Below are 24,946 nucleotides of genomic sequence, written 5' to 3' on the forward strand. Positions count from 1 at the left end.
GGCAGGTGGGAGCACAGGTGGCTAAGCAGGTAGACATTTGTCCTGGGCTCTCACTGAGGGAGTCTTGCCTCAGTGGCTCCTCAGGTGAGCCATGAGAAGCTGTGAGAAATGTGGTCTCACCTTACGAGAAGAATGCTTTTCTGAGCTCTCCAGGTCTCCATCCAGGAGCGGCATGGCAAAGGAACTCAGATCCTAGAAAGGAAAGAGAGCATATGGTCAACAGGATGGCCCTCAGGTGTCCATCCAGCCTTGTCCGGGGGCAGCACTGGCTCTATGCACGCACCATGCCCCCTTCCTGAGTCCTCCATGAGCACCGACCACCACAGAGGGGTGTGGATGCAAAGGGAGTAAGACGAGGGGTGACAACATGTTAGCTTCTTCAAAGAACCTGAGCATCATCCCTTCTAGAACATGAGGCTACACTGCGGCCCCCGTCACCCAAGGTAGGAGCAAGGGGAAGAGGCTGGGACTGGAGGCAGGAAGGAAGGCGCCCCAGGAGGAAAGCAGGAGTGGAGAGCAAAGGTTTCTCGGCGCTTTGGGAATGGCTGATGGACAGGCCCCCATCTCAGGACACAGAACGTGGGGCCTCAAGGAAGCAGTCCAGGATGCGCGTCTTCCTGGGAGAGATGACGGGGCCTCGTGGGGAGGAGTTCGGGACTGGTGGCTGGGCTGGAGTGGTCAGTGAAGTCGGGTGACACCATGGCGAAGAGGAGTGGTGTGGGTCCAACTTGGGTCACTTACCCCTTCCCTCTGCTCCTCCTCCCCCTGGTCTCACCTGGTCTCACCTCCTGCACAGCCTGGAAAGAAGCCGCATGTAGGAGAACTTGCCTGAGTTCTTAACCTTTCTTTTTTTCCCTTTTCATTGTGGTAAAATGCATGTAACATAAAGCTTTCCATCTTAACCATCTTAAGTGCACAGCTTCGTAGCGGTAAGCGCGTTCCCACCACGCCATCACCACCACCATCTGCCTCCAGAACGTTCTCATCTTGCAAAACAGAAACTCTGTCCCCATGAGACAACTCCCCATCCCCTTCGCCAAGAGCCCAGCAATCACCATCCTACTTTCTGTCTCTATGAACGTGACAAGGCCCTGCCTCAATAACGTGGAATCATGCACTATTTGGCTTTTTTCTTCTTTTAAGATTTTATTTATTTATTTGACAGACAGAGGTCATAAGGAGGCAGAGAGGCAGACGGGGGAGGGGGGGGTGTGCGGGAAGCGGGTTCCCCACAGAGCAGAGATCCTGATGCGGGGCTTGATCCCAGGACCCTGAGATCATGACCTGAGCCGAAGGCAGAGGCTTTAACCCACTGAGCCACCCAGGCACCCCTGGCTTTTTTTGTGACTGGAATATTCATTGTACTTAAGCATAATATCTTCAGAGTTCCTCTGTGATGTAGCCTGTGTCAGAGTTTCCTTCCTTTTGGTTCCATTGTAGCGATGTACCACATCTTGCCTACTCATTCAACTACCAGTGGACAGTTGGGTTGCTTCGACCTCTTAGCCCTGGTGAGTCATGCTGCTGTGAATATGGGTGTTGAATTGTCTCCCCCATAACTGCCCAAAGTCATAGATTGAAGTTGTAACTCCCAGACCCTCAGAATGTGACTGTCTTTGGAGATAGGGTCTCTACTGAGTTAAAATGAGGTCATACAGGTGGGCCCTGATGCAGTGTGACTACTGTCCTTGAGGAAGAGATTATTAGGACACCGACACAGAAGGAAGACCATATGAAGACACAGACAGAAGATGGCCATCTACAAGTCAGGAAGAGGTCTCAGAAGACACCAACACTTCCAACTCCTTGATTTTGGACTTCGAGCCCCCAGAATGGTAAGGGCAGAAAGTCACTCAGCTCTGTGCTACTTTGTCATAGCAGCTCTAGCAAACGAATGCATATACACATCTCTCGTTGAGATTCTGCTTTCAATTCTTTGGGTAAACACCCCAAAGTGGAATTGCTGGATCCCATGGGAATCCTATTTTTTTTTTAAGATTTTATTTATTTATTTGACAGACAGAGATCACAAGTAGGCAGAGAGGCAGGCAGAGAGAGAGGAAGGGAAGCAGGCTCCCTGCTGAGCAGAGAGCCCGTCGCGGGGCTCGATCCCAGGACCCTGGGATCATGACCTGGGCCGAAGGCAGAGGCTTTAACCCACTGAGCCACCCAGGTGCCCCATGGGAATCCTATTTTTAATATTCTTGAGGAACCGCCAGCCCGTTCTCCACAGCAGAGGCTCCGCTTCGCATTCCCACCAATAGGGCACAAGGTTCCAACGTCTCCACATGCTCACCAATGCTTGCTACTTTCTGGGTCTGGTTTTGTTTCTATAGGAGCCGTCTTGAAGAGTGTCGGCTGGTACCTCATCATGGTTTGGATCTGAGTTTGGATCCTCTGACGGGATCTTTCATATGGGACCTCTTTTCAGGAGCTTCTGGCCATTGGTGCATCTTCTTCAGAAAAATATCTGTTCAAGAAGCCCTTTAACCATTTTTTAACCCAGGTGGCTTGTCATTGAGTTGGTAGGAGTTCTTTCTGTATTTTGGACACTAACCTTCTATCAGATATGTGATCTGCAAATATTTTCTCCCATTCTGGAGGTTGCCTTTCACTCTGTGGATTGTGTCCTGTGGATTGTGTCCTTTGGGGGCACAGTTCTTAATTTTGAGGTGGTCCCATTGATCTATTTTTACTTTGTTGCCTCTGCTTTTGGTGTCATAATCAAGACTTCAGGGCCAAATCCAATGTCATGAAGCTCTTCCCCTCTGTCGTCTTCCAAGACTTTTCTAGTTTCAGCTCTCACGTTCAGGTCTGTGATCTGTGCTTAGTTAGTTTGCCTGTATGGTATAAGGTGTGGGTCCAACCTCACTCTTCTCCAGGCCCATAATGTCCCCAACACCGTGTGCTGGAAAGACTGTCTTTCTCCCACTGAATGGTCTTGGCACTCTAATCACAAATCATTTGGCCACATATGTGATGGTTTATTGGGGGGTTTCTGTTCTATTTCATTGGTCTCTATGTCTGTCTTCCTGCCAGCACCACACTGTTTTAATTACTATAAACTTGTAATAGATTTTGAAATCAGGAACTATGAAATATCTTACTTTGTTCTTTTTTATTATTATTATTTTCAAAATTGTTTTGGCTACTCAGGGTTCCTTGAGTATTTCCATACAAATCCACTTAGGATAGATTTTTTTCCCATTTCTTCCCCAGAAGGTGCCAGCTCTCTCTTGGGCTTGTTCTCCAAGACTTTCAGCCTTGCCCCTTTCAGGCCATCTCAAACCTCTGCTCCAAGAGTGATCCCTGAAGTTGTGGGCCTTATAGTACGTGGGCCCCTCCCCTCATGCCTTGGGGAACTTGGCAATGGCTTCCACACCTGTTCCAATGGAACACACTGGGGACCTCGGGTCCCACTACATAGGCGAGCTGGTTAGCCTACAGTGCAGTGTGGGAGTCCCCATCATTCAGCTAGCAGCCCAGGGGGACGGCCCCCAGCTTCCCAGGGGACCACTGGGAGGAGCCACGGTCAGGAGCTCTGGGCCAGGCCTCGCAGCCTCCAGTGCAGGCCCTGTGGATCTGCCGACCTCTGCATCCTTGTTTCTGATGTGTTCCGCACCCCGGCACATTTCCGCAAGCGCGCGAACGGACTGCTGTGGCTCTTCCGCGCCCAGCTGCGTGTCCGTGGACACTTCGTTGGGAAGGCCATCTCAGCCCCTCGCACACCTCAGTTCAAGGCCGCCCTTCAGCAACTGTCCACTCCCTCCCGGAAGAACAGACCCTGCTTTGCGAGAGTCCCTCCCGGACAGGGCCGGCCTCCCGCACAGAGCCTGGCCCAGGGCCGAGTGGGGATGGCCAGCTCTGGTCCCCGCTCTCCGCACGCCCTAAGCTCACGGCTGCCTCTGGGCTTTGCAGCTCTTCCTAATCTTCACCCCCAACCGCCAGTCCTGGGTCGCAAAGGGTGAACTTGTAGGAGCCACGGAAGGCCCAATCCCCATATTATCTCTGGCGGGGACCCGCCCTCAAGCAGAACGAATTCTTCTCTTATCTGTGTTCCCACCACTGAAGACAGGCCTTGATGACAGGATTTACCAGGCCATACTGTGGTCATTCATCAGTCTGCTTCTCTGGCTAGACTTCCAGTTCATCAGGGGCAAGGGCGCGGGGTTCCCGTGGCTCTTCCCTGCCCGCATCTGCGGGACATGCGGTGAGCACGCAGACGTGTTTGAACCCGCACCCCCTGATCCTGTGGCGGCCGGGGGGGTGGGGGCAGCGCCGTCTGAGCCGACGGCCCCGCAGCGAGCAGGCCCTGCGCGGTTCAGCACCCTGGGAAGGAGGAAGGACCAGGTGTGGGTGCTTATCTCCCATTTTAATGAGTACATTCCTCTCTGGTTTCAAATAATCATTACCCTCGAACATTCGTGAGGTACAACAGTTTCCACACACGAAAGCCTTTCCACAAATACTCATTTGTTCCTTAAAGCACCATCAGGCTCTTGCCCCGAGGCCCCCAGCGGTGAAATGACTCATGTTAGCCAGTCTTGAAAGGGGAGAGGCCGGGATGCTGGTCCGGCTCCCATCACGAGTGGCCTCTGGAAGGCAGGGCTGCCGCGAGGTCCCCGCCGCTATTCCTGACCCGCGAGAGCTCCTTAAAGCCTCCAGCGTCCCCCACCCCGGTGGCCCGCCTGCCCCTCAGCACCCCCGGCTGGCCTGGGCCTGCTCGCTGGAGCATCCCTACAGGGAAGTCCCCAGGCGGGAGGGGCAGGCTTTGCGGGAAGGCTCCCCCACCCCACATTCCAGGATTCTAATCTCGGCTCCCATCTCTCAGGGCTCACCGAGAAACAGCGCACACCTTGGAGGCCAGGTATGGGGAAATCTGGAGCTGTGGCCACAAGACTATTAGCCAGTGGAATAATCAAGACCTGGCCTCCTAGCTCAGCTGAACTTCCAGAAGGCCCAGGCTCCCAGAGCCTGCCCTGGCCATGTGATTTCTAAATATTAAACTCCCAGCAGAGCTTCGTGCTTTCCTCACGGCTTTATCTTCGCCTCACCATCCCTGAACCTCCTTTTCGGGTCTGCCAGCCAGGCAGCCGGTCCTGGCACTGGTGGGCATTTTGCTGGGTAACGCTGAGGCACTAGGAAATGCGGGAAGGGCTGGTGGCGGCCGAGAGACTCTGGGCTTGTCGCTGGCCGCACACACTCCATTTTAGACCTTGATCCCAGGCTCTGGAAACGAGTATCAGGCTCTTCAGGGAAAGGGAATTTTCAGGATGTGGGCTGCTGCTCAAGTCACCTGTCAGGAACGCGTAGGGATAAAACAGAAAAGCCCCAAGTTCGGGAAGATTCCCAAGATGTGAGCTGACCTTCAAAGCAGGCCATGTAAGCCCCCAGGCCCACCCCCTTCAGAAATTCTGGCAAAAGCCCACATTCTACCACAAAAAAAGGGGTCAGCAACAGAGCTGTCCTGATGTGCCATTACCGTGCCCTTCTTTGATCTTATTTTGGTCCTCAGAACAGCCCATACAAGTAGGATAGACAAGGGGAAAACCGCAGTTCTAGAGCTGAAGATGCTGCGAGTCAGAGAGGCGTAGCCCCCGGCCCGCCGGCCGGCCGGACAGCAGCCGGCAGGCCGTGGAAGCCAGGACCAGGCCCTCCCAGCTCAGAGCCTCCCTCCGGCGGCTCAGCTCCACCGCAGACGCCCCCAGCCATCAGCGGCTGCGGAGACCTAGAGCTCTTCCTTGCCTAATGAGGAGCCTTGGCCCAGGGCGACCTCAGGGGAAGAAAAGGACAAGTGCGGATCCACGCAGCTCTGGGACTCACTCCCGGAGCGGCTGGTGACGGTCTCTCTCAAGGCCTTCTCTTAATGAAAAGTACTTCCCGCCGCGGTGGCCGAGAGCAGAGTCCCGCCACCGGATGCCATCACTCTGCACGCTGGCGGGTCTACAGCGTGTGGAGTTCGGGGTTTTGTGGGTGGCTCCCCCACTCCCCATGGATCCCAAACGGATTTGTGGATTCCCGAAGGACAGGGGCTGTTTTACCCACGTTTGGGCCTTGAGAGAAGGTGCAAGGTAAGCGTGCATCGCTCAGATGTGGTCTGGCCTTTCGGTATTCCTGACGCTTCGTCCTGCAAAATGCCTTTGTTGACGCAGCTGTGGGCCACCCCCGGCAGAGGCCTGACTAAAGCACAAATACAGGACAAACAGAAAGGCTGCCAGTGTCAGGGGCCCGTGGTCTGCATCAGGGTTACAACAGAACATTCCAGCACAATTGCCAGCAGGTTGATTCCTACTGGGGAAGGAACACATGGAGGATGGTTTTCATTCTCCGCTCCTGCCGAGCAGACCTGAGTACACAGAGCACCGGGGACATCAGGATCCACCCTGCACTTGGGAGGACAACATAGCCAGGTCCTGCATCCCTCCGCCCGAGAGAACAGGACCTGTGCACGGGGAAGGAGCCAGGAGGCCGAGTTCCAGCCTCAGCTCTGCCGTTTACTATGGGGGGAGGGTCTCGGGAGTGTCTGAAGTCAGTTTTTCATCTGTCAGGTGAGAGGGTTTAACTAGAAGATTCCAGAAGAGGCCTTTTGGCTCCCACAGTTTTGTGTCTTGGTTTTCATCACTGAACTGAACACCATCCCAGGATCCTGGGAGCACTTTCGAGAAGTAGCGCTGGATTGAGACTAAAATGCGCTTCTTACCTCATATGATGACTCAGAAAAATAATTTTCTTCTCCTTTCCGACTACCAAATAATCTCCCTGGCTTTCGAAGCTCAGGGTTTGGGGGCAGAGTCTGTGGGAACGTGGGCTGCCCCTGTGGAGGGCTGGGTGCACGTCCTGTGCTCTGCCGGCACCTCAGAGGTGAGAGGACCCAGCCACACGTCTATCTTGATGTGCCCCTTAATCTGCTTCCAGGTGCTAACCTTCTGGTTACTCAGTTGGGTACTAAGGTCCCCCATCATGCACCTGGGTCGTCAGCACAAATGCCAGGTGGGTCCTCCGGATGCTTGGCATGATTCCAGGAAAGCCAGGAGTAGCATCCTCAGAATAATGGTGTCCAGTCACTCGGGTCCCACAGAGGACGCCCCTGCCCGGCCCGTCCGCCCGGCTCTCCGAGTCCCCATCACGCCACAAGACAGCTGCTCATGTGGGCTAGCCTTCTCCATGTCTGATCCGTGGGTCCTGTGGCTTGAAGTTCACCTCTCGAGGTGAGGGCCTTGGCAGGCCCCTCAGGTGGGAGGCCTGCGTGAGGCGTTTCCAGATGGACTAGGTTTGCACAATCCCTGAAAACCGCCCAACGCGCAGTTCTTGGTACCGATGTGGGGGGTGGTGACCAGAGCCATGGTCAACTGCAGACTTTGAAAAACACTCACATTATATAACTGCCCTCAGGAAAATAAGGAACAAACCCTGAGTCGCTGGAACTTGGCAACCGGGGAGGGACAGGGGCCAAATTAGGGAAAGCCTAAACTTAACTCTCGGAGAAGTTCCAGAATTCTTTATTTTCCACAGAGGACATCGTGGTTTCTGACTGCAGTCTGAGAGACTTCCTGATGTACAAAAGAAAAGAAAACCCCTATTTTTCACTCCTACAGCTACCCTGCCTGCCCCATGCCCCCCACTTGGGGGTCCCGACTGATTGACACAGCGGGCTTGGGCTCCCCCACCGACTGCCCTTAGCCTTTGTGCCAAGGAAAGTACTTCAGCCGCTGGGCTGGGCTGGACCTTCTCCAAAGAAAGAAGCCCTGGACCCCAGAAAAGGCCAAAGTACGGCAGCCTGAGCCTGCCCTGGCGCCACGGAAGTACTCGGTCCTGGCTCTCAGGAAATACTTGGTCCTGTTGCTAATGTTATACTCGGTCCTTGCACTCCAAGAAGTACTTGGTCCTGGTACTACAGGAAGTACTCGGTCCTGGTGCTAGGGAAGTACTTGGTCTTGGAGCTCGGGAAGTACTCAGTCCTGGTGCTGAGAAAGAACTCTGTCCTAGCGCTCCAGGAAGTACTCAGACCTGGTGCTCCAGGAAGTACTTGGTCCTGGTGTTGATGTTGTACTCAATCCTGGCGCTCTAGGAAGTACTCGGTCCTGGTGCTCCAGGAAGTACTCAGACCTGGTGCTCCAGGAAGTACTTGGTCCTGGTGTTGATGTTGTACTCAATCCTGGCGCTCTAGGAAGTACTCGGTCCTGGTGCTCCAGGAAGTATTCAGTCCTGGTGCTGAGGTTGTACTTGGTCCTGGCACCGAGAAAGTACTCAGTTCCGGTCCCAAGAAAGTACTTGGTCCTGGTGCTCCAGGAAGTACTCAGTCCTGGCCTTGAGGAAGTCTGGGTCCAGCTGCTCTCGCCAGTTCCCACCCAGCGGCTTCTCTAGCTCCACAGCAGCATCACACAGTAGAGTCTCTTCTCAACAGAACCCCAAGGCTGGGGTGGCCAGGAGGCCTCCCCTCCCCCTCAGCTGTCGGGTGTGGCAGATCATTTTAGCCTCCGCGAGACTCAGGGGTTCAATCTGTAAAGCAAGCCTGGACCACGGATATCCTGCAGTGTTGGGACTGTGAGGGCCAAGGCCAGGGACACGCCGGCCTCACCAGCCAAGGCTGGAGAGGACACAGGATGTCTCTAGGACACCGTGCAGAGTCCCGGGTCAACTGTCCACCTGGGAAGCCCTGGTGGTCTGTCAGGCCGACACAACCTAGGCCTGAAATCCAGTCGCAAATGTTCTGTAAAGACACTAGCTGCTGGGACGCCTGGGGCTCAGTCGGTTAAGCCTCTGCCTTTGGCTCTAGTCATGGTCACAGGATCCTGGGATCGAGCCCCATGTTGGACTCCCTGCGCAGCGGGGAGCCTGCTTCTCTCTCTCTTCCCAGGCCCCACTCCTGAGCTCTCTCAAATAAATAAAGAAATAAAATATTTTAAAAGAAAACGAAAAACAAAGACCCTGGCTGCTCCTCCTTATAATTAGAGAGCAGCCTCTACCCATTCACTTGCTGAAGGACAGGCTGACCGAGGACTTGGTGAGCACTTGTGAAGAGGATGGCCAAGGGCTGGCTGCTCTGCTCTCCTCTTGTGAAAAGGTAGCTGGGCCTGGCCCCGCCTTGTAGGCAGCTTGACCGGAGCTCAGTGGAAACTCGGACGGTCCCCATGAGCTGAGGTCGCTGTGCAGAGGGGACAGTGCCTTGTCCATAGCCTCCAGGGACTGGGGCTCTGGAAGGCCTGAGGGCTCCCAGTCTGCATGCGCCGGGCTCCCCCAACTCCCTCCTCGATCAGGCCCCTGGAGTAACCCCTTAAAGGCACGTGCCCCAGACCAGGCTGAGTCCAGCCTCTGTGAACCACTGAGGATTAGGAACCAGAATCAACCCCGTTTCTTGTCTTCTCCCAACCCAGTTCCTCCCGGAGGAGAGGAGCAGGGGCAGCGCTGGAGAGGCTCTTGGGTGCCCCTGGGAAGGAGGGTGGGCCCAATCGGTCGGAGGGGGCCTCTGTCCCCTCAGCTGGGCCTTTGCTTTGCCCATGGCCACAAGAAGTCCCCAAAGGAAGGACCTGGAGGAGGGGACACAGACGGGTAGGGAAGGCTGTTGTCCCAGTGGAACTGAGCGATGAAGCAGGAAACAGCCCCGGCAGGCCTATTTTTCCGGTCCTGGAAGAACCTTGGCCACACATAAAGGAGAGTGGCAGATGTAGGACAGGCCCATGGTCACATTACAGCCTCGTCTCTTCACGCCGCAGCAGTAAGGGGAAAGCAGCCGCCCCTCTGTCACCGGCTGGGTGGCGGACGGGTTTCCGCCGGGCACCTGCTCATGCTGTTTTATGTCCGAGAGCCCTTCCCCCTCCGACACCAGCAGCCGGCTGACAGCAAGGACCTCACCTTCCCCTAAGCGACTCGTTCCTCCCCTGTGCCAGGCTCGCGGCTGGACTCAAAGGAGAGTCTGTCCTTCCGTGAAACAAAACCGATGCTGGGGAAGGTGCTAACGAGGAGTCAGAGCCGGACGGCGGCCCGGTGTGTGCACTCACCGAGATCTGAGGACAGGGAATGGCCCGCCCAGGGCTCTCTGGGATGGCTCAGGCCTTCGGAAGGCAAGGACGGACTGAACAGACGTGCCATCTGTGGGAGGAGGGACAGCCCTTCATCTCTAGGGCTGTTTTCAGCTTTGACATTTCACTAGTTTGCTAAGACAAATCTTAAGATAGAGCTTGAAAAGACCAAGTCTGGGTTTCTGGACAGGGTTTATTTACTTGTAAATGAAACACCAAACCACTAAACCGAGACTGTGGTGGCCTTAGGTGGGCCACGCACTGATGCCCGCTGGGTGACTCTGGCCATGGGGGCTCCCCTGCTTTAACGTCCCCTTCACGAGGAAAAACACCAGCCACGAGGGAAAGTGGAGGGGCTGCCAGGTCTGTCCCACAGATCCAAATGGCCCTGCGTCAGCCCCGAGCCCCCCACCCGCCCCCACCCTGCAAACAGCGCTGGCCCCACAGGGAAAAGCAGACCGTTTGGGTCTACGCTTGTAGGCAAACTGCAGGAGGGACACCGCAAATTAGAGTACAACTGGGCACCCAGGGAACAATTTTATAAGGTCACGGCGCTGCTGGCTGGTTCTGAGACACACCCTCCACTCCGCGGGAGGGTCTTGTGCAATTCTGCTTGTGCATTTCTGCTCCCAGCCACCTACCCAGTGCGGCTCTGGGGCTTGGCCCAGGAGCTGAGCTGATAGCCGCAAAGCTTTCCAGCTCACAGTTTCCAGAATAGCCAATGTCCCTATTTGTAACACCATGCATCAGAAGGTTCGTCCCACTTTCGGCAGGAAAGGAGGATTCCTCCCCCAACCCCTCTTGCCGTGCCGCCCACCTGCTCTGGGCCAGCACGTCACATGCTGAAAAGTACAAGACGTTCAGAGTAAGCAGCAAACACCAAGGACGCAGAAAGAATTCAAAGGCTTTCTGCACTAAGCATGATGAAGAGAGGTGTTTTTCTTTGTTCCTTCCTGGGTGAACTGCCTGCTCCAGAAACATCTGGCCACGGTGTGCAAACGAACAGGCCAAACCCATCGATGGATCATCACGTTGGTTCGTGGATCCCACACAACCATCAAAACACTGGGAACGAGAACAAAAGAAGGATGCCTTTCATTGTTTCGCCGCATTTTTGATCCCACACACGGACGGACGTAGGACAATGCACGTCCTACTGCGCTGTGGACGAAGGAGACTCACAGTTGGGCCCCGAAAGCTTTGAAGCGGGTACGGATAGATTTCAGAGAGGAGCTGAGCCTTGGTCCCTCGAGATGTCACAAGAGTGGAGAAGGATAAGCACCATCTGTTTTCCTCTGTCCCGTGCCGGAGCCCTCTGACCTCTCCCTGGATTTTGTGGCCAGAAATATGCATGGAGTAGAGAGACAGAGAGCCACCTCTCTTGACCGTCGTGAGAGGTGGGCAAGTCCTTCCCTGCTCCCCTTTGGTCCTGGCCCTGAGTCCCCCCTGCCCCCCTCTCGTGGCCCTGAGAGCAGTGGGCAGGGCTGCTCCGAGCCAGCATGGGCGGCCTGGCTTCCGCCAACCCCAGCAGCCCTGGCCAGCACTAGGAACTGCCCTTGGAGCAACTGCCCAGCCCTGCAGAGTGGTATCTGTCAGCACCTGTGCCCACCTGGCCCACACCTGCTGCGGACCCCTGGGTCTCCTGACACCTAAGCCTAGGGGAATAATGTAGTCACGGTATAGGACAGTTGTAAAAGGTCTCAGAAATCTTCTGAATCTGGGGCGCCTGGGTGGCTCAGTCGTTAAGCATCTGCCTTCAGCTCAGGTCATGATCCCGGGGTCCTGGGATCGAACCCTGCATCGGGCTGCCTGCTCAGTCTGGAGCCTGCTTCTCCCTCTGCCCCTCCCCCCTGCTGTGCTTGGGCTCTCTCTCTCTCTCTCGCTGTCAAATAAATAAAATAAAATAGAAATCTCTCAAACCAATCAGTCCCCTTCCAGGCCAGGTGGAGTAACGATGTCTGGAGAGATCAGTCCGAGTGGCTCAAGCCACAGGGCACAGTCACGAACCAAATCCGGGTACTGTGACTTCTAGCCAGGTTATCTCTTGGTCACACGATGCTCTCTGTAGCTGACGTGGACTTTCTAGCTTATGTTTCTACCACAGAAGAGGACAGCACCACAATCTTACATAGTCACGGCACAATGCAAGCCCCTCGCGTGGGCCTGGCTGTCCTGGGCGCGCAGTAAATGTCCATCGTGGTCGGTCCACGAGGCCATCCTCTGATGCAAGTTTGGCATTTCCACATCCTTCCTCCAGCGACAAAGCTCTGGTTCCCAATGGCCCTTCTTTGGAACCATCAGCTTTGTATGAATGTGTGATTCCTGGAATCCGCCACATCTGTGTGGTGGTGGTCAGGGTGAGCAGCTGCTCCGAGAAGTTACTGGAACCACAGGAACCTGTGTCGGCTGGCTGAAGGCCGGCGGGTGCGTTCCCCAGAGGGGCTGCAGGTGCTGCCTGCCAGAGCCCCGCGCAGGTGCGCATGGAGCCCGGAGGGCCAGGAGATGGCATCTGCCTGTGTCCCCTTCCCTCCAGGGCTGGGCCTGCCAAGGGCCACGTGAGGCTCACGCCGGGCAGCTCCACGTGGGAAACCGGAGTTCTCGGGTAAGCAGCCCCCTCCCACAGAGCTCGTGACAATGGAGGCTTCCAGGGATCCCATCCTGGGCCCAAGTTGCCCCCAGGGTAAACTAATGACGCTCAAAGTAGCCAAATGACTGGTTCTTTTAAAAAATTCACTTTTTGGTCCTGTTTCCTAATTTAGCTCCTGGGGTTAAAAAAGCAGCTAAATTGGGCCTATGCCCCTTCTTGCTATAGGCCTGGGTACAGACTTCTGTCCTGACCCACCGTGCCGATTGGAAACCCACTTACCAAGTCTGGCCCTCATGTCCCTTGCTTGAGGTAGGAGGTCCCAGAGGCCCTCCAAACCACCCCATTCTGTTCCAGACCCTCCTTCTCCCCAGTCCTGTGACAAGAGGACTCCTGTCTACACGGCTGAGTCTGTGCTGACCCACCTGGCACGGGGTCTGGCTCCAGAGGCACCTGGACAAACAGCAGTGAGGCAGAGCCACCACAGGATGGGGGCAGGGGAGCAGGCATTTTTAGGGCGCACTATGCTGTCTGATACCAAAATGGTAAATATGTGTCACTGTACGTGTGTCCAAACCCACAGAATGGACCACACCAAGAGTGAGCCCAACGTCAACCCCAGGCTTTCATTAGTAATAAGGTATTAACGGTCCATCCACAGATGAATGGATCAAGAAGATGTGGTATATATATATAATGGAATACTACACAGCCATCAAAAACCAAAACCTTGCCGTTTGCAACAACGTGGATGGAACTAGAGGGTATTATGCTGAGCTGAGTAAGACAATCAGAGAAAGAGAATCATCGTATGATCTCACTGATACGAGGAATTTGAGAACAAGACAGAGGATCATAGGGGAAGGGAGGGAAAAACAAAACAAGACGAAACCAGGGAGGGAGACAAACCATAGAGACTCATAATCTCAGGAAACAAACTGAGGGCTGCTGGAGGGGAGGGAGGGTTGGAGGGATGGGGTGGCTGGGGGAGGGACATTGGGGAGGGTATGTGTTATGGAGAGCACTGTGAATTGTGTAAGACTGATGAATCACAGACCTGTACCCCTGAAACAAATAATATATTTTATGTTAACATAATAATAATAATAATAAGGTATTAGTATAGGTTCATCAACTATAACAAACATACCTCAGAATGCCAGGCATTAATAAGAAGGGATACTGGTGGGGAGGGGAAGGCGGTATGTGGGAACTCTCTGTACTTTCCTGCCCAGCTGTTCAGTTGTTCTGCAAATCTAGAACTGCTCTAGTAATGAAAGAAAAAAGCAAGCATAACAAAAGGCTAGAGCTGGCCTCAGGGCCAATGGCCAACCAATACCCATGCCACTGGGCTCAGCACCCACCCTGTGCCGTTACCATCCGGAGACAGAAGGGACCCTGGGGTCTAGCTGAGGGGCCTGCCTGCAGCTCCTCTGAGAGGCCCATGCATCACTCTGTTTGAGGAAGGAGCTGGGGCGTGGTCACTCCCCCCCATATCCATGGCTCTGATGCCTTCCAGAACACAGAGGAGCAGGTGCACTGCACATGCCCAGACTCAGAGTCCTGAGCAGAGGGGATCTTGTCGAAGCCTCCAGGCAGAAAAGATAAGTGAGGAGATAAGGTGACCAGGAGGGTTGGGCAGCGTGAGAGCCAGGAAGTTCTGAGAGCCCAGGTCCCATCTTTCAGGCCAAGCCAGCCAGTGGGGACCCAGCGGTGGGGCTCGGGCCTTCATGCTCCAGATGGAAGCAGGTGCTCGCCGGAGTCACCAGGCAGCCTCAGGATGTGTGGCGTGGGAGGACAAATCCCAGCGCCAGGCTGGAGACTGAGTGGGCACAGAGAAACTCACGGTTCCTGGTCGGGGACTCAAAGCCACAAACCACAGTGCTAGTGAATCCAAACAAGGAATCTGCTAGGTTTTTCTGGTTTTTTGTTTTTTTGCTGCCAACAAACCCATTCTGTTCTAGAGGGGCTCGTTATGTAAGTAGGGGAGGGAAGAAAAATGCTGGACGTGAGGCCAAAGTCACCAGAACAGCAGAAACTTCTAGATCAGCCTCTGCCACAGCAGGGAGTCAGGTACAAAACACAGGGCTTGTTTGTGGCTTTGCTTTTTCAAGGGAGGAAAAAAGTCTGCTTCCAACATCCTAAGAATTGGGTTAAAAGCCATCATCTCTTAGGAGGATCTGATCACTGAGATGTCTCCGGTGTGTAGCCTGTGTCCCCAGGCCATGTGTGCCTCCCTGTGGGCTGGGATGGGCCTAGGATGAAACACGTCCCTGAGCCTGTCCTCCGCATTTCTCATCTACTCCTTGCTAGAATGGTTTGGAACCTTTATTTCTTGCTGAAGAAGCACAGAGGATTCTGGACCAGGTCTTATGGGGATATTCCTAGAGCCAGAGAACCTTGGAGCTATCTGTCCCTTCGCCAGGCCAGCCCCTCATTTTCACTTGTGGTCGCTACCAGTATGTCCTGGAAGCCTCCGGACCACACATCCCTCTACCCTTTATATCTGTGAGGCCCCTGGGACACCTCCCTCTGCATGCAAAGCACAAGTCCTCATGCCCACAGTGCATGGACTCTGACCTTCCAGAACCACGATGGTGATGATCTGGGGGAGGTCCACAGAGAAGAAAGGGAAACCCCAGAGGCAGAGAGGGAAACCAGAGCCGCCAGGGACATTCCCTGCTGCTTCTCCTTCTGTGCACATGGCCCCATCTGCATGTTAAAGGACAGAAATAAAAGATCATGTAGGCTAGTTCTCTCTGGTCTGTGCATGCACCCAGCTTGGAGAACGGGATCAGGCCGAACAGGAGACCTGCTGGCCGAGACCTTAGGGTCCCTCCTGCCTGAGCATGAAGTCACCACCCCCCAGTGCAGCCAGGCCATGTGAGACTGGCCTGCACGCTGTCACCGGAACCTTGCATGTCAGTGAAGGTCAGGACACACAAAGATTTTTTTTTTATGCATTACAATTTTATTTTGAGCTTGACATTTGTTCAACGGTCACGGAATTTCTAGGTCAGGTTCAGGTAACTGAAGAGCCTTTGTAATTCGTTCTTATTGTCTAGCGCCATGGGATGCTGCAAACACAGTCTGTTACAAAATGGGAAATCACATTTTTCTAAAGACAGGCTGAGAAACTCTGATTCAGGAAGTTGTCTCCTCACAGCGTAGGGTGCCTTGACCTGTCTCCCTCGTCCACGCTGGGGCTCTCACTCCAACCTTTCCTCAACTAGCCAGAGCACAGCCGTCTGTGTTGGACACGTGACGACTCCTGCGTATTGGTCTGAGGCATGCGAGCTGACAGCACCCCCCGCTAGGACTAACCCCCCCAGTTTCTCATACGCACAGGTAAGAGGACCTACTCATCCCCCAAGAACTAGCTCAAGTCCCACAGACCCATGATGCCTTTCTTAACGAGACCAGTTGGGACCCTTCTCTAACCCCATGCAGTTCAAGAGTTCCAGATACTTGCTTAAGAATTTAAAGAGTTTTGAGTTAAAGAGTTTTAAGAATTTAAATCCCTCAAGCTCTGTCTGGGATTTATTGATAAATTTTTATCTCGGCAGAGAGCACTCTTGAGGGCAGCAGCTCTGCTGTCCATGTGTGTGGGTAAGAGCTAAATTCATGGGATTTGGAAGTCAAAACAAGACGATGTAGGATGGAAAAGTTGGGGTCCCACCCTTGGCCCCATCCATGTTGTGCCCCCAAAGGAACCATCTTTAGCTGCATATCCTACTAGACTTCTTTATGCACGAGCATCCTATCTAATACTAGGGACCCCCGCCATGCATACATTCTGCCTCACACTTTGCTTATCCAGGATATCATTCACTATCAGCACAGAGAGATTTTTCCGGTATCCAGCGCACACTCCTTTGGATGGAACGTTCTAGTTGTACCAGCCCCCGTGGCAATCTGTGTCTCTCATCTTTGGCCACCAGGACCAGGCTGTCATAAGAACTTTGTGCATTCTTCATATTTCTAGGATATGTCCCCAGAAGCATGACGGTGGCTCAAACGGCCGTGAATTTGTGACTTCCGGACAAAACTGTCATGCGTCCTTCTTACGACGGTGCCATTCTGCCCTCCTCACTCCGGGGGAGGAGGCTCTGCTTCCCTCAGAGCCTCACCCACAGACTGTCTATGCTGTCAAAGTTCAGGATTTTGCCGGATTGGTGTGGAACGGCACCTGTGTCTCCTATGTTTCACCTGTTTACTTTCATCTCTGGCGTGCCGTGCAGCACAGAGTCAAGTCCTTGGGTCAGCAAGCTGGGGGACGGTCCCTCTCCGCCTGCAGGTATGACCTGGGTCCTGACATGAGCGCGGACCCAACCGGCTTTGTCGTTGTTGTTAGTAAAACAGAACAGAAATGATGCCCCTGGAAGTGTGTTTTATGGTGTGTCCATCAGGCCAGCGGTGATGGGAAGCTCCTCGCCAGGGCTCACGTCCAAGTCAGCGGGCTGCCGGGGAGGGGCTGCGTGCTAGTCTGAGGCGCCAAGTGCCACCGTCCCTGAACGCACAAGCCGGGCATTCCTGCCGAGGAACAGTCCCTCCTTCCCTCTCCTCCCCGAGTCTGGGCCCCTACGATCAACAGAAATGCCCCAGGAGGATCACGTGGTAGGAAGCTGGTGGCTTATCCCTGAATCTCCTGGAATCTGCCCCGCGGGGGACACCAGCTGTTAAAAGTCCGGCTGCCTGGAGACCACCCTGCCACAGGGAAGCTCACGCCGGCCAAGGGGAGAGGCTGCACTGAGACCCTTCCAGCAGCCGTCCGCCAGCCCAGGCACCCGACGCGGGGTGAGGAGACCTTCAGAGCCCTCGGCCCTCAGCTGCTGTCTGGCCAAGAACACGGGTGGAACGTCACATGGGAACTGGGCCCACCATGAGCCAGGAAACCCCCGGACCTGCGATGATCCCCAACCACACTTCTAAGGTCTGGGTGGCTTGTGATACAGCAACAGATGACCAGAAAACTACGTGATCTTGTGGAAGTCAGTTTCTCTGTGCCTCAGTTTCCTCATCCATAAAATGGGAATCATAGGAGTTCCTCTCAGATCTTGAGTTAATATACATACACATGTAAATATGTAACACGAGCTACTCCCCTGGTTTATAAAGGCAAGATGCCATTATGTAGGGGCAGAATGCTGTTATCTTTGAGAGAGGCGGGGGGTGATGTAGGCTGGGGTTTCTAGTCTGGGGGGGGGACACTCCTGCCGGGTTTTTCGGTCTTTCAGGAGGTGGGAAGGAAATGCACATGTCACCGTGACCACGTGGGCGATGAGGACGGCCAGCCCCTGCTTCACTGCTATCATGTCATTGGCTCCAGTAACGCTGATGGTCTCAGGCCGATCGGGAGACTGGTCTCAGGAATGACTAAATGCAGAAACTATTTATTAACAAGTGTTTATCAGACAGTCTTCCAAAATGTAGGATGAGTGGGAGAAACCAGAGGAGGCTTGGGAGAATTTTTAAAATACGTTAGAGCCACTGACGTCTTTATTCATTGAAACACGTGTCAGGGAGCCTTGTGTGTCTGGAACTGGGCATTCACAGGGGAGCTCCACGCTCCTCCCCAGTCTCAGGATGGGGCTGGGGGAAGAGACAGACTGCAAAGGGGGCCCGAGGGACCCACGGGGTCATGGAGATGAGCTCTGTCGTGAGAGTGGTGGTCGCATGCCCACTCCCATTTATCACAATCTAACTGCACACTGAAACTTGGTGCACGGCATTGTATGTAAGCTATAGGTCAATAAATCCGAGCCCAAAGTGACCCACCAGCCACCGCCCATCCCCATACTTTAGGATAGAAAAAAGAAAAACGTACAATCTGCAGAACACAGGGAAGATGTCTACGTTATTGATCCTGAAATACGGAATGTGCTTTCTCATGCAGTGGGAGCAGAAGTTCCAGGAAGCAGCTGTGCAGTGTGGGTGATAGCTATACTCTATTTCCAGCAAAATGCTCTGGTTTTAGTCGCCCTCCTGGTGACGAAGTACCTGGTTACACTTATCCGATGGGGCACAGGTGTCCCTTCTTCCCCTTCCTGGGATCTGAAAGTCTGCACTTCACCTTCCAGAGCCCAGCTAGAGGCACAGTGGCTACAGATCTAGGAGGAGAGATGTGTTGGACACCAAAAACCCAATTTCTCCCAAGAGTAAAACCCCAATAGTGTGAGGTGTCACAATCCTAAATTTCCTATCCCAAGGCCCTTTATTAGGATCAAGGTAATATTTAAATGATAACCATGAGAGACAACCCATGACACGAATCCCTGCTCTGAATTACGGGATTACCGGTGTAGCTAATCTCAGAAAAGGGCCCCCACAGCCCAGGAATGAAAAGAGAAATTCAGGTGCAGTAGAGATGTTCAGACAGAAACAGCTCTTGGATGAAGCCAGTTTGGGGAGCACTGGAGCGGGGACCCTAGGGAGGCGCTTGGGGTGGGGAAGGGGATATCCAAAGGCGCTCATGGGCTGAGGCCACAATTCCCCACCACCTCTCTATTAACTACCCGGTCTGTCCAGCCGAGCAGGAAATGCAGGGATCACTGAGCACCAAGAACATGGTGGACATTTAAACGTGATGAAGAATGTGGATCACGGGCAGTTTATCTCAACCCGACATCCATCCTCACCGGCACGCCAGACTTTGTCCAAGTGCCGTTACCGAGACCCCAAAAGTACCAGAAGCTGGGTGATGTCAGGTTTGTTTCACTGGTAAATGCATTTCACAGAGCTCTTTTTTGACAGCATTCCAAACAAGACATAGATGCAGGTCTCAGACCTTTGGATTAACCAGAGTCCTGAGGCATCTGGAATTATTGAAAAATACTCTTTGGATTTTTGTTTTGTTTTGTTTTGTTTTGTTTGCACTTGCACAATACTCTCTTATCTATCTCCATGAACAAAACTAGAGAAAGCTGACTTGGGGCATGGGGGCGGGGGGTACTGTTAGACTCAGTGTCTAGCTGGGCCTTGGACAAGAAGGTCTAGAATTTTCTTTCTTCTTTTTTTTTAAATATTTATTTGAGAGAGAGAGAGAGAGAGAGAGAGAGAGAGCGTGCACACGTGAGCAGGGAGAGAGGCAGAGGGACAAGCAGACTTCTGGCTAAGTGCAGAGCCTGACACGGGGTTCGACCCCAGGATCCTGAGATCATGACCTGAGCCGAACGCAGAAGCTTAGCTGACTGCACCACCCAGATGTCCCCAGAATTTTCTTTTCAGATAGACGAACAGGAGGGGAAACGCTGAGTCCAAGTCAATGCGCTCTAAGTACAGATTCCTGTCTCCTGTAAAGCCAGTCCTCAGAGCACGTAAGATGCTACTGAGAAGCCCTGAGGACCCCATTCAGTGGGCTGCGGTGGGGCCCAGGAAGGCACAGTCTAACGAGCCCCCAGGGCTACCCTTTGAGAAATACTCGGCGCTCTGGTCCACTGACAGAGGGTTTTCCTCCCCATTTAGAAGACAGTGGAGGCAGGGAGGCAGGTGGAGGGGGGACGGGGCAGGGAAGTGGGTAATTATTCTCATCTACCAAGTAGAGATCTGGGAAGGAAGAGGAAAAACAAATTTTTTACATGTTGGCGTGGCCCAGTGTCCTCTCTATGCAGCCAGAAGAAGGAACAAGTCCTTCTGGGGAGAGCTGCCAGGTGGCCACTAACAAGGCCTAGAGGGACATTCTGACGATAGCCCAAGGGGCCTGGAGGAGAGGGGTCCCCAGATCCTTGAGTGGGGCACTCAGAGCCCCTCAGCCCACCCCAGGCCAGATGGAGCACGCCCCTCCCCCACCAAGACCCACCTTCTTTCCAAGTGTCCCCCCAGAGTTTGTGTTGGAAGACCGACCGGTAAGCGCATTTCCAGGCTCTGCAATTTCAGCAGATAAGTGTGGGATGACTCAGAGGGAGTGGGTGGTGACAGATGCCTGCAGTGAGCTCTGAGCCAGGCCTGGCTGGTTCTGGGTAAGCGCCTGGCTTGGGTCTTGGCCTAACGTGAAGGGCGAATCCCACCAGGGGATAGAGCGCTCTGGGATTCTGAGTGGAAAATCTGTTCAAATGGATCACTCCCTAGTCCAGCCCCCTCCTACCCAGCCCCAACTCAGCACAGCACCAGCAGCAGGGTCTTCAAGAAGCCCTGGGCACCTGTGTCAGAAGTCAGAACACATGTGTTTGAGGGGTCCACGTGGGTGCCGTGCCAGGCCTCCCCCCAGTGTCTGGGTGCTGGGAGTTGCCCTGTCTCCTTTGTCCGCCAGGCCTTAAAAGCACAGCATTCCTGCTCCCTACTAAAATGCAGACACCCCTCCAAGGACACACCCAGATGCCCTTCTGGCTCAGTCTTGACTCCTTTGTCTTCGGAGCCTGGCAGAGACGCCTTATGGTGAGGAGGTCCCGTTATCCAGAAAACTCACCTTTCTGTCATAGCTGCATCGGGCAGTAGTAGGTACCAGCAATACAGCGCTTGAAGAATCATAGTTATCGTTAATTTGACTTTTCAGATGAGCAGAAAGCACCCTTCTGATCCTTTTTTTTTTCTTTTAGATTTTATTTATTTATTTTGAGAGAGTAAGCACAAGCAGGGGGAGGGTCAGAGAGAGAGAGAGAGAAAGAGAGAGAGACTCTCAAGCAGACTGTGCTGAGCATGGAGCCTGACGTGGGGCTCGATCCCACGACCCTGAGATCATGACCCAAGCTGAAATCAAGAGTTGGACGCTCATCCAACTGAGCCACCTAGGCGCCCCACCCTTCTGATCTTACTGGTGAAAATATTTCTAAAACTGTCCTCATACATCTCAAAGCTTTGATAAGGAGCACGGGTAGGTAGGGTCTAACCGTCAGATAGCCACGGTTTGTGGGAAGTACCAGGCCTCTACCTCCAGCAGCCCCAGACAGAAGGGCAGGGGCAGGGCGGTGGCGGCAAGGCCCAGGCCTGATGCTCTCTCTCCAGGAAGGTGCCCTTTCACACCTTGTGTTCTGCCACCTTTTTTCCTCCTGGAGAGAGTCCCACCCCTGATACGGCTCACGGGAGATTCTGCCTGTTGCCCCTGGTTAAGGGGAAGGCCGTACGTTGTCCCGTCACTATGCGAGGGTAACATTCCGCCTGTCTCCTCACGACCTTTTCCTGAACACAGGCCACCCCAGCTCAGCCTTCCACCTTAGAAGTCTCCAAAACCCCAAAAGTCCTCAAGTGTCAGCCCCAAGTTTACTTCCAGCCATGAAAAGTGTGACTCTGAATGTGATTCAGCCAATGGAGCTCGCAAAGCAAGGACAAGGTCTGCATTTAAGGTCAAATACATGAGCTGTTTGCGTTATGTGAAAAGGAAGAGCCCCACAGAGTTTTCTGGGTGCTTTGTCTTACTTCTCCTTAGCTCCTGTTTCTGTATCTGGTTCTCTCTGCAGGAAGCAGCAAAACCCTGTCCCCGGGGCTCTCAAACCTCGGGAGTCCGTCTGGAACCAAAAAGAAAAGGTAGAGCACCCTCAGAGAGAATGAGGAGCCCTGACTCCACAGCCTCCGTTCTACCCTCCTTGGGCCGCCTGGAGTCCCCCATCATGCTGTGAGCCCCTCAACATGGTAGCGGGATAACTGCAGGGCGGAGGGCTGGCTCCGCTCCGACGCACTGGGTGTCTGTTCTCTTATTCCCTGGAACCTGCACGGCGCGTCTCTAACTCACGAGTGACTAAGGAGATGAAGCCATTATTACCAGGCAGATGGCGGACTCCGGTAAAAGCAGACGTGAAGCAATAAAATACCACCACATACCTCACTCGCAAAGCAAAATCAAAACAAGAACCCGAGTCTGGTTTTGTTTTCTACTGTCTCCCTACTTCCCTCTATTGCTCTATCTTAGGGCGAAAAGATGCCAAAGGCAATTGAGAAAGGAAAGGAATGTATGATCCAAGGAAGACAGGGCAGACATGCCACTGTGACCTTCAGGAGACGGCGGTGGCAGGGAACCACACTGAGCCAGCAGACAGCTGCGTCCGCATGCAGCACGTGGGGCGGAGGGACAGGGCGAGCCTGACCAACTCCAAGGACAGGTTGGCAGCTGCCTGCCTGGAGCGGCGAGGGAACTACAGGAACCCCACAGAACCCACAGCCCTCTGGCCTTGATTTCTTGGTGAATAATCTAAGTGATAAGACCTGCAGAATTCTATCTGAAAACCGATCACTTCAAGGCCCTGCTTTGGGAGGACTTCGCTGGGGTCAGGGCAGGGCAACAGACTGCTCCCCAGCGGGAAGAGGCCGGCTACCGTGAGCATCTGCTGCAGGTGGGGAACTAACCCTGGTCAGCGGGTCTCCCCCCAGTCCTGTGAGCTCGTATGGCCATCTCCAGTGTCAGAAGAAAGAACAGGCTCAGAAAGGTGAAATGATTTGCCCACGGTCCCCAGCAGGACACAGGCTGAAGGTCAAGTCCAACTCCCAAGTCCAATGCCACGGGTTTCTGGGTTTGAGGAGGCAGCTTCACCGGGTCCTTGAGCATCAGGTGCTTATGATTACACCCTTCTCAAAACCCCAAATTTTAGTTCTTGAGGTCAGAGCTCTGTACTCCGTCATTAACCTCTTTTAGGGCTCTACAGCCTTAAGTCATGCTCATGGAAAAGAAGTTTGTCAGGGAGAGGAAAGGTTTACCAGAGACACAGGAAGCCCGTGGATTCACGCTGTCAGCCCCGCAGAACGGCAAGTCCTCCGGGTCTCGGGGCTGGGAAACTGCAGGGCCTTGGAGGTCCTGCTTGGTCGCCATGACATGATGGTGGCTAAGACACACGTTTTCACTGTTGGAAGTCTGCCATGTGCTCAAACAGTGCAGTGCGGGGCGGGGGGGGGGGGGGGGGTGGGGCATGGGTGCTGCTACTTTGGAATCAGAGGACCTGAATCTGAACCTTAGTCTGTCATACACCAGCTACGTAATGTCGGCAAATAGTTCAAGCTCACAGAGCCTCAATTTCCTCCTGTGTAAAATGAGGCAAACCTCCCAGGATCATCATGAGAACTAAGAAAATAACTAATACCCATGAAAATGCCATGTGCGGCACCTGGTGCCTAATACATGGTCAATAAATATTTACCAAAGTGTGAAGGGTTAACAGCAGTGATACAGAGACAAATCCCTGTAAGAAATGAAAACCCTAACTGACCATAGGGAATTACCAATTGAATGAATCCACCTATAAGAACGAACTGGACACAACTTAATACAAAATAATGCACAGAAAAAGCACAGGCATGAGCCCACCTAAGCCCACGGGCTGTGTAGGAAGGAATACTAAGGGGGTTTTCGAGAAGGTACAGGGCAAGACTCGTCCGTGTGGGCAGCCTGTGGGAGGATAGACTGCAACACTTTTTAAAGATTTTTTTAAAAAAAATTTACTTGACAGAGAGAGACAGCGAGAGAGGGAACACAAGCAGGGGGAGTGGGAGAGGGAGAAGCAGGCTTCCCGCTGAGCAGGGAGCGGGATGGGGGCTTGATCCCAGAACGCTGGGATCATGACCTGAGCCAGGATCATGACCTGAGCCGAGCCGAAGGCAGATGCTTAATGACTGAGCCACCCAGGCGCCCCCAGACTACAACACTTTTAAAGGAAGAGGAAAGTATATGGTTTGAAAGAGAATAGCGAGGAGGTTGGAAAAATCCAAGGATTCTATTAGCTAAGAGCTGAGCTGAAATCAGGAGGCAAAATTAGAAGGTCCATTTTCAGGGACCCCAGCTGGCCAATACTACTGACAAGGTCAAGACCAAGCATCACGCTCACCGTGGCTGGACCCTGCCAGGCATGTGGCACTCGAGAGTTTGTCTCCATGAAAGGGTGACTTGGATACTGGCCTGGGGACCCGCACACCAAAGTCCATGACAAGGGGGGACATCCACCCAGAGATCGACAGTCTGCTCACCTCCCTCCTCCCCACGCCTGCCTCGGTAAGAAGACCAGGCTGGGCCTTAGGCCACCCAGTTTCTTTCTCAGTTCAGTCGGTGGCTGTAGGTGTGGCAAGAAGGCTGGATTTTTCAATGACCCCTGCGGAATGAATCTTATACTCAGCAACCTCTCGCATAAGAAGGGAGTTAATCCCTGCCTGTAGGCCTCACTTTGGGCTAAAACAACCAAAAACAAACCTAAAACCCCACCTTAGAGTTTTCCAGCCCTTGGAAGTTCCTGCACAAACTGCAGAAGCAGAGGAGAGCTGAGAGGCTGTACTGCCCTCCTCTCCGGTCGGGAAGTGAGCCCGGCTGTTCTCAGAGTCAGCCTGGCTGAGAGGTGGACGGGCCCACGGGCACTGGTCCAATCTAGAGGCAATCTGTTCATCACTTCCCTAGGAAGCTTCCTGGGCTGACCGCTCGCGCCCCTCCCGTCTG

General features: G+C 53.8%; 1 protein-coding gene across 1 annotated transcript in view; it reads right to left on the reverse strand.

The window, feature by feature from the left end:
- The window catches only part of LOC111154394 (protein kinase AMP-activated non-catalytic subunit gamma 2), a 246,557-nt gene that overhangs the window by 172,925 nt on the left and 48,686 nt on the right, over positions 1-24,946 (reverse strand). Inside the window, 1 exon segment of the mRNA XM_022513935.1 lies at positions 121-192. Coding sequence (XP_022369643.1) covers positions 121-192 — 72 coding nt within the window.

The sequence above is a fragment of the Enhydra lutris genome, unplaced genomic scaffold (genome assembly GCF_002288905.1).
Source record: "Enhydra lutris kenyoni isolate GAN:26980312 unplaced genomic scaffold, ASM228890v2 scaffoldscaffold37, whole genome shotgun sequence".
Lineage (NCBI taxonomy): Eukaryota > Metazoa > Chordata > Mammalia > Carnivora > Mustelidae > Enhydra > Enhydra lutris.